This window comes from Triticum urartu, unplaced genomic scaffold (assembly GCF_003073215.2).
Source record: "Triticum urartu cultivar G1812 unplaced genomic scaffold, Tu2.1 TuUngrouped_contig_5779, whole genome shotgun sequence".
Lineage (NCBI taxonomy): Eukaryota > Viridiplantae > Streptophyta > Magnoliopsida > Poales > Poaceae > Triticum > Triticum urartu.
Window position 1 is genome coordinate 1 of NW_024116482.1, and position 9824 is coordinate 9824.

The 9824-nt window shown below is 42.3% G+C and overlaps 2 protein-coding genes across 2 annotated transcripts; one reads left to right on the forward strand and one right to left on the reverse strand.

Moving 5' to 3' along the window:
• Positions 1–2809: 2809 nt before the first annotated feature.
• LOC125529696 (multiple RNA-binding domain-containing protein 1) lies at positions 2810–8489 on the forward strand. Its single transcript, XM_048694124.1, has 15 exons — positions 2810–3030; positions 3141–3251; positions 3611–3725; positions 3880–4727; positions 4834–4965; positions 5131–5217; positions 5306–5429; positions 5657–5980; positions 6169–6233; positions 6794–6965; positions 7144–7248; positions 7338–7439; positions 7561–7734; positions 8009–8140; positions 8226–8489. Coding segments are annotated over exons 1-15 (2658 nt in total). The 5' UTR covers positions 2810–3028; the 3' UTR covers positions 8391–8489.
• Positions 8490–8640: 151 nt separating this feature from the next.
• Positions 8641–9819, reverse strand: LOC125529695 (vacuolar-sorting receptor 6-like; the record flags this gene model as incomplete). The annotated part of the gene is made up of 4 exons (XM_048694122.1): positions 8641–8961; positions 9092–9213; positions 9331–9569; positions 9684–9819. Coding segments are annotated over 3 exons (489 nt in total), but the record flags the coding sequence as incomplete, so codon positions are not given.
• Positions 9820–9824: the final 5 nt, after the last annotated feature.

The window sequence follows — 9824 nt, forward strand, 5'->3', positions numbered from 1 at the left end:
GTTGTGACGTTTGGTAGCACATAAAGTGCTCCTCCGGTAAACGGGAGTTGCATAATCTCATAGTCATATGAACATGTATAAGTCATAAAGAAAGCAATAGCAACATACTAAACGATCGGGTGCTAAGCTAACGGAATGGGTCAAGTCAATCACATCATTCTTCTAATGATGTGATCCCGTTAATCAAATGACAACCCATGTCAATGGCTAGGAAACTTAACCATCTTTGATCAACGAGCTAGTCAAGTAGAGGCATACTAGTGACATGCTGTTTGTCTATGTATTCACACATGTATTATGTTTCCGGTTAATACAATTCTAGCATGAATAATAAACATTTATCATGATATAAGAAAATAAATAATAATTTTATTATTGCCTCTAGGGAATATTTCCTTCAATCAGTGTGCTATGGGAGTGGTCTCACAAGTTTAGACAAAGTTCTGTTTATCCGAGTGCTATGGGTGGATCCATAAACCATGAGGTTTGGGCAGACATATGGAAAGCAAAGATATCTTCAGAAGTAAAAAGAAACCAATTGGCGAGTTATGAAGGAGTCAATACCTTGTGCGGGAATTCTAGCAAAAAAGCATGTGTGTGATTTGGGACCGTGTCCATTGTGTCCGATGGGCTTTGAGGATTCGAACCATGTGTTTTTTTCCTTGCACAAGAGCAAAGCAAATTTGGAAAGAGCTAGGACTGAAAGATGAATCGGAGAAGGCTTTATGTACAAACCAAGATGGGACCATTGTACTAGAGTAGTTGTTTAAGAACGTCCATATAGCGCCCTTGTCCCCGAAGGTTAGCATTTGCGAGCTAGTTTTCAATATGGCTTGGTTCATATGGTGGGAGTGACGCCAACTAACACATGGCGAAAAGGTGCAACCTATTATGCAGCTTGTAATGTCCATTAGTGCGCTTGTTGTTAATTATGTGAGGTGTATGAAAAAAATTGTTGCTAAGCCGAGGGTGGGATGGAAGAAACCACCTGAAGATATCTATATGGTGATATATATGCATCATTTAATCATAAAAGGTATGAAGCTATAGCAGATGTGGTGATCAGGAAGTCGCCAAGAGGTTTCATTGCGGCTAGAAGCTTCAAGCTTAATGCAATAATGGATGTCTTTATGATCAAAGCTTATGCAGGCCATGATGGTATCTGGTTTGCTCAACATATGGGTCTCTCCAAAGTAATTATTCAAGGTGATGATTAGCAGGTTATGGCAACTCTTTGTGATGGGGGGCTCTCAACTACATCTAGCTTGGCTAAAGCGGTACCGTTCCTTCACCATGTGCACCAACCCCCTTTACACATATCACCCAAGTTTTTTATTCAGTCGTCATAATGTTTACAAAACAAACAAAGATCACCATGTTGACCTAATCAAACATGACGATCAACTTCTAAATGTAAAACATGTTTCGCTAGATTGTGAGCCTCAAAATTCAAACTCCTAAACTCATGAACAAAATTACATGAAATAAAAACATTATAATGCTCTATGATTATATCCGATGTAATCACAGAGGCTACGTTTTTAGTGCTGAAACATTTTATTAACTCAAAATATTTTGAGGAACACAAATAATGTTTGGCCTATCTAACAGCCACAAATGACATCCAAAACCTAATGTGGTAGCCGCCTTTGCCAGATTATGAGCTTCTACATTCAAGGTTCTACTTTCATACACAAATTCTACCGAACCCACACTCTTCATATTCCCATTTATTTCATGTATAATTGATGTTGACGATCCAAGGTAATCCCCATACAAGTTATTTACCGTTCCGTGACAGTCGGTCACAATAATAACATTGTTGCACATTAGGTCCATTGCCCGGGATAGAGCTTCACTGCTTGCATTTGCTTCAAGGATCTCCGGCGAAATCAGATCCTGAACTACAGTCACCAAGGCACAAGAAAACAACATGTTTCATTTGTTTGAGACAATATCGCCAAGCTTTTTATTAACTCATCACAATGTTACAGGGATGAAAGTAAGATCACCAGGATTGTCTAACCAAACATGACGGGCAACCCAAGTGAGAGAGCATGCTTGGCTAAATTGTGAGCCTCGGTATTCGAGCTCCTAAATTCATGACTAATTTAGAAGACTGCATATACTCGGGACCTCCTATATGGCGACCTACGTGTGGGAAACCAGTGAAGCCCGCACCCCCCTCCCCCTGCGCGCCCTCATGAGCCGGCCCATGTGTGGGACGGGAAGCCCCTTGATTTTTTTTCTTTTTTCTGTTGTAAGTTTTTTCTTTTTAAAAATAATTTAGGATTTCAAAAAAGTTGTGAATTGTGCAAAAAATGTCCGTGCATTCAATAAATGCTCATGATTTGAAAAATAATGAGGAAATGATAAATGCTCATGGATTCAAAAACTGTTTGTGATTTCGAAAAAATTGTCTATTAAAAAAATTACAATTTTAAAAATGTTCACGAATTGTTTAAAAAATTCATAGTTTTTATAAAATTTTAAAAATATTCAATTGTTTTTGAAAAATTCAAAAAATGTGCGCTGATTCAAAAAATATTCATGAACTCAAATAATGTTTTTCATAAATAATAAATATTTATTATTTTAAAAAAAATTCCAAATTTTAAATATTGTTCGCCGATTCAAGAAAAATGTTCCCGAGTTCCAAACAATGTACGCATTAAATAGGAGTGACCGTATTACCCCCGTTTTTACCCGAGTGCCAACCCCTTCGAGCCGTAGCAGCAGTACGGCCCAACGAACTTGGGTTGGTACCGTGTGCATCGCAGTTCGGGCCTGCCAGGGGGCTATACGGCCCAGTTCCATCTCGCACAAGGGCTTGGCCCGACACGGTGAGACTCCCTGCCCTGCCCTATCGCCGCCGCCGGCCGCCATTGCCAGTAAACCTTCAACCGGTGACTCCCACCGCCCCCAAAGGCCAAAACCTACTCGCCCTACCGCCTCATCCCCAAACCCTACTACCACCCGGCCCCCTTCGCCGCCGCAGCAGCAGCACGGGAACCTCGCCGCGGACGCCATGTGAGTTCCCGCCTTTTCGCGATTGCCGCGCAGCCGGCCGAGCTGCTCTCCGTCGTCTCGCTGCTGTGTTACCGCCTGGTGCTTGATTTGACATAGCTAGTGCCTCGCAGGTCGTCGCGGCTGTGCGTGAAGAATCTGCCCAAGGGCGCCGACGAGAAGCGGCTGCGGGAGGTGTTCTCGCGGAAGGGCGAGGTGACCGACGCCAAAGTCATCCGAACCAAGTAAGCGCCTGGCCTGGGCTGCATATGTGCGAATTCAACCATATTATGTGTTTATCTGGTTAGAATCGAACGACTAGATTTGTATTCCCTTTTACGGAACACATGATATTCCTCCGGAAAGTTAGTAGGGAAAATGGCAGCTTCAATTGGACAAGAGAGTCAACATCTCACTTTTGTATCTTTGTTTCCTGCATCTTCAAACCTGGCCCGGCATCCATTGCACCTCATCACTCTGTAATGGGCAGGCACAGTGAAACCTGACTTGAACCACACCACATGTGGCTGTCTGCCTGGTGTAAAGAAATTGCATTTGTAGCCTGAAGACTATTTGTAAATTGATTCGCTTTGCGTGTTTATAGGGACGGAAAGAGCAGGCATCTTGCATTTATTGGTTTCAGAACCAATGAAGAGGCAGCGGAGGCCCTCAACTATTTCAACAATACATACATTGACACTTCTAAGATCACCTGTGAGGTACTTTACTTTCTAAATGGGATTCAGCCTTTTTTTTTCTCTTTTGTATACGTATTGGATGCACTGCTGTAGCTTGTAGGCGATTGAATGATACTCTGGTGGGTTGAGATGGGGGTGAGTAAACATGTCTTATAAATATTCTGGTGTCTGACAGATTGCACGGAAGATTGGTGATCCTGATGCTCCTCGCCCTTGGAGTCGCCATTCTTTGAAAAAGCCAGAATATAATGCTAAAGACAAGTCTAACAGTGGCGATGTTAATGCACCACTGAAGAATTCCAAGAGCCAAGGAAAGTCTGCTGATGTGGGAGCTTCTAAAGGCACTATAGCTAATGATCCCAAGTTCCAAGAGTTTCTTCAAGTTATGCAACCCCGATCTAAAGCAAAGATGTGGGCAAATGATACAACGGGTACCCTTGATGATGCTGCCAAAGATAGCACGGTAGCTACTGGATCCAAGAAGTCGCAGAAGAGTGAAAATGATTCATCGTCTGAAAATGATTCATCTTCTGACGATGATTTTGAGGAGAAAATAACAAATGATTTGCCCTCACAAAATGCTTCAGAGAAGCTTCAAACTGAAAGTAAACGAGACAACAGTATGACAGATATGGACTTCTTCAAGAGTAAAATTAGAAAAGACTGGTCTGATTCCGAATCTGATGATGAAGATTCTGGTGATGAGTTGGGCAACAACACTGATGATGAAGAACCATCTGATGAATTGCTTGAGGCAAATGAAAAGGGTCAGATGGTGGATCAAAAGGGTAATCTAAACCAGAAAAATCATGAAGATAAGAAAGCGCCCATGGAAGGTAGTGACACGCAAGAAGTGGAAGATTCTGACAACCAAGACGGTGAACATATTGACAGCCAACAAAAAGATGAAAATCATGCCAATCAAGAAACAGAAGATGTTGAAGCCGCTTCAACTACTGATGAAAAGAAGCTGGCACTGGAGACTGGCCGTTTATATATCTGCAACCTTCCATATGCAACTACGTATGTTTTTACTTGGTGGCATTACTTCAGATCAGCATTTATGTGTATATTCAAGATTTTAGCTGTTTGCCTTTTCTTACAAGGATATTGTTGCTTGTGGTTTCAGTGAAGAGGATCTGGTTCAGCTATGCAGCCAGTATGGCGATGTTGAACAGGCACATATTGTCGTCGATAAAACCACTAAGCTCTCAACAGGCAGAGGTTACGTGCTTTTTAGTCTTCCAGACTCAGCAGTCAGGTAAATATTTGGCTAGCAGCTTTGTTATCTTCGATGCAGAAGGATAGGCTTATTTCTTTTTTGACAGTTCAACTTACAGGAGATTGTTTAATCCTTCACTGTACAGACTTACTTTCCTCCATGCATATTTGCATGATGCATAACAACTTGATATGTGGTTTGCAGGGCACTTGATGAATTAGACAACTTAAGTTTTCAGGGGCGACTATTACGTGTTAAGGCTGCTAAACCACTTAATAATAAGACATTTGAGTAAGAAAAGAAGTTCCTTCTGTGCTGTTTCCTTTCGTTGTTTGGCTGTGCAAATAATGTGCTATTCATTTACTCTTAAATTGTCAAGGTCTAGTCATTTTGCTGTTGACGAGAAAATGAATCTCAAGGAGAGAAGGTTGGAACAAAAGAAAACTTCTGAAATTGGCGGGGATACAAGAGCATGGAACAGCTTTTATATGCGTCAAGATACTGTATGGTTATCTTCTAGCCTTGACATTGAGTACTGGTTTTTGTTTGTGCCAACTCAACATGTCGTTTATGTACTTTTGTTGAGGCAATTGTCGTTTATGTACTTTTGTTGAGAAAATATTGTTGCAAATCACATGATATTGTTGTCAGACATTTCCTCGCTGTTCCTTTTTGAACAATCCTCTTATCTTTCATGTCAACTGATTGAAGCAATTGCGTTTGTGTTTAGGTCGTTGAAAACATAGCAAGGAAGAATGGTATAAGTAAGAGTGAATTACTTCATAGGGAAGCGGATGACCTTGCTGTTCGTATTGCTCTTGGTGAGACACATGTCATTGCGGAGACCAAAAAATATCTATCTAGGTCTGGAGTTAATGTTGATGCCTTGGAAGAACATACTTCCAAAAGAAACGAGAAGTTGAAACGAAGCAACCATGTGATATTGGTAAAAAACTTGCCATATAGTTCTTCCGAAGAAGATCTCGCTGCGATGTTTCAGAAACATGGAAGTTTGGATAAAATCATTCTCCCACCGACGAGAGTATTCGCCTTGGTATGTTCTACATTTTACTTGTGTTGTTTCACTGTTTGTTGTCATGCTGGTTGTGGCATTGCCTTTTGGAACTATTTATGGGCGTATATCATTCGCTCTTAGGATTGCGAGTTTGCTTTGCCACCTGAGCTGATAACGCCCCTCCTCACTTCTTGTATTTTTCTGAGTTATTTCTTTTGGTGTCTCAGGTAGTCTTCGTTGAAGCAACTGAGGCTCGTCATGCTTTCAAAAAATTGCTATACACACGATACAAGTAAGTTTCTGCAGTGGTGCTAGTTAATTCATTGTTAATTAAAAATATTCCAGCTCACAAAGTTTGCACTCTGTATTAATTATTTAATCGGGATCGGGTTCCATAATGTAATTTTCTTTGTTCAAGTAAAGTAATGCAACGAATGGTATGTCTGACCTTCAATTAGGAAGGTTCTCTTTAGTTTGTACTCCTTCCGTTCCTAAATATAAGTCTTTTTAGAGATTCCAATACGAACTACGTACGGATGTATATAAACATATTTTAGAGTGTAGATTCACTCATTTTGCTCAATATGTAGTCCATATTGGAATCTCTAAAAAGACTTATATTTAGGAACGGAGGGAGTATATTCTTAAAAACTCATATAGATACCAGAGGCTGTAATTCTGCTATGGAGATATTTTAAGCTACTCTGCATCCTTTCATTTTAGTGTTGTTTAGTTTTGGTTACCCATCGTATCTTCTGAAATTTCTGTCAATTTTTATAACTATAGCTCTTAGCTTGGTTTATAGAAATCTACACTTCTGTATTTCATAATAATCTCGCTTTTGGATTGTAGGGATACTCCACTGTATTTGGAATGGGCACCTGACAATATTTTATCTCCTACCTCAACAACCATGGAAGAAGACGAAACAAATACCGCTGGTGAGAGGATTATTACAAAAGCTATTGTAGATCAAACAAAGGAAGGAGTTAGTGCTGAAGAGATTGATCCTGATAGAGTGGAGGTTTGCAGCTTTCTCTAACTCTTGCTTTCTTGTTTCTTATGACTCATGAGGAGCATTTGTTATACTTAGCCTTCTCCATTGTACAGATTATGAACAGAACAGTTATTTATTTTCTTTTGGTTACCCCGATTATACTTGGGCTATTACAATCTTAGTAATGCACCATTGTTCGTTGCAGTCCCGATCTGTATTTGTCAAGAATTTGAATTTCAAGACTACAGATGAATCGTTAAAGCAGCATTTCAGTACAAAATTGAAGACCGGGAGCCTTAAAAGTGCAACGGTATGGACATGCTTATGAATATCAAACGCATTCTTGGTTGTCCCACTATCTTAATTCTTTACCCATCGTTTTTCCGAGTCACTATTTAGGTGAAAAAACATATTAAGAAAGGCAAGAATGTTTCAATGGGATTTGGCTTCGCTGAGTTTGATTCGGTTGAAACTGCAACCAGTGTGTGCAAGGATCTACAGGTATCCTCCATTTGACCTGCCTGTCAGGGTTCTCCTCCCCTCTGTATTTTTTTTGTTTTTGTTTACAGCATAATGTGCTCATATAGATATGCAGCATGCTAAATGAACTGCGTGTTAATAGGGAACGGTCTTGGATGGGCATGCTCTGATCTTACAACTATGCCATGGGAGAAAGGATGGTCAAACTGCGAAGAAAAATGAGAAGGACAAGAGTTCAACCAAACTGCTTGTGCGAAATGTAGCGTTTGAAGCAACTGAAAAGGACCTGAGGCAATTATTCAGTCCATTTGGCCAGGTGAATGTCCTCCTTTTGTTGTCGAAATCTATTTGAAAACCCAGATGAAGACCAAGAACAGTCTCTAGGGATTTGGATTCAATTTCATTGAAAATTGCAATAATAATATCATCATGAAGAAAAAAATTCAACTCCTCGCAACAAGAAAGTATTTAAACATAATTGGATTTTACTTTTAGATGGACCCAGTAAAGAGTCCATGGCTTCTGGGTGGATGAAAATGCTATATTCTTCCTGAAATCTGATGAGTTTATGTTGATGAAAACAATTTCAGATCAAAACCCTGAGGCTGCCCATGAAGTTTGGAAGTCACAGAGGTTTCGCGTTTGTCGAATTCGTGACGAAGCAAGAGGCACAGAACGCCCTTCAAGCCCTTGCAAGCACCCATCTCTATGGCCGACATCTGGTATGAGCCTCTCTCATTCAAGATCACACCCCCTATGCTTGACGAACCAACTGCAGTATGTTGACTTTGTTGCATTCACTTTCAGGTGATTGAGCGAGCCAAAGAGGGAGAGACCCTCGAAGAATTGCGAGCAAGAACCGCCGCTCAGTTTGTGGACGAACAGAGCGGTTTCCAGCGGATGTCCAAGAAGAGGAAACAGACTAGTCTGGTGGACGAAGGCTCTGTTAAGTTCTCAAGGATAGTAGAATGATAATGTTCTGGAGGTAACACCAGGCGACAAATTTTTGACCATGTAGTATATGATAGCATCACTCATCTAAGCCGAGCCTCTTCTACCTTCTCTTGTTTCTTTCGGGTTGTCCAAGCATTTGTTTTTATCATGCCGTGTCGTGTTGGTGCTGGGGAAAAGGAGAATGCAGCGGCGCGTATGTGGAAAATGGAAAACAGTGCGCCCAAAAAAGGCATTTACAAGAAGTCAAAATGATCCAGTTCGAGACACATTGATGCCACAAAATCAGAAAATGGCCTGGTGTTCTGCTTGTTCAGCTCTATAACAAATCTGTACCAGCAGCAGCTATTCTTGTCCAGCCTGCAGTGAACATCTTTATCTCAAATTTTGTACAGCAATGTGCAGATTCATAGCTGCTATGTGCAAACCGTATCGAGATCTATCTGGCACAGTTGTCTACAAAGGCAACAAGTAGGAAAATGCAAGAGCTCCTGCCTCTGTCCTGTCAGGTAAAGCTATAAGCAACCTCTTTCATGTGCGCCACATGGTATTCACCATTTGTTTGAATTCTACCTTGAAATCTTACAGCTGCCTGCAAGTATGAGCAATAGTAATTAATCAAATCAAGCAAACAGCACTAATAATCAACACCTGAATTTCACTACCTTACTAGATTTCGGATGCCAAAACAGGCAAAACTAGATGTGCCATTCATTCATTACCTGGCTATCTATGCTGCTTCCACGGCCTCCTCCCTCAGCGGCCGGTTCTCGCCGCTGCTGCTCTGGCTCTCCAGAGGCATGTACTGCGACATGATCGCCGCCACCTCCGAGTCCATGTACCGCTGCACCAGATTTTTCATTTTATTTATCGTCAGCAAAGAAATACCCAATGCTTGTATTTGCCGTGTCATTCATTCATTTCGAGACGGAGGAGGTTGCCTCTGAACTCTGGTCCTTACCCTGAGCCTGTACTTGTAGAAGGCGAACCCGGCGAGCCCGGCGCCGGCGAGGCACGACAGCACCAGCGCCGTCACCATCCACCCCATCGCCGCCGCGCTCTTCCCCACGCAGGTGTCCTCGGCCTGGATGTACACCTGGTTGCCGCCGCCGCCGCAGCTGCAGTGGTACCCGCCCCAGTTGTTCTTGCAGGAGCAGCCCGGGCAGGTGCACGCCACCTTCTCGCTGCACTCGTCCACGTCTGCAATGGCGGTTCGGAGTATTATCAGTCTCCTACCACCCACAGCCAGAGCCCACAGGCCACAGAGAGACTGCAAATGGAAGGAAGGTGAACGACTGAGCGAGTTGAACGCACCTTCGCAGGTGAGGCCGTCGCCCTTGAACCCCGGCGAGCACTCGCAGCCGCTGAGCGACCCGGAGCCCTTGCAGGCGGAGAAGGTCTTGCCGTGCCTTGTCTCCTTCCAGCACCCGCCGCTGTTGGCGGCGCCCCGGCCGG

Bases quoted from the DNA above. Each gene is read 5' to 3' on its own strand.
- LOC125529696 (XM_048694124.1), top strand. The intron at 7,440-7,560 runs GTATCCTCCATT...GCGTGTTAATAG, and splicing joins GTGTGTGCAAGGATCTACAG to GGAACGGTCTTGGATGGGCA. The intron at 8,141-8,225 runs GTATGAGCCTCT...ATTCACTTTCAG, and splicing joins ATCTCTATGGCCGACATCTG to GTGATTGAGCGAGCCAAAGA.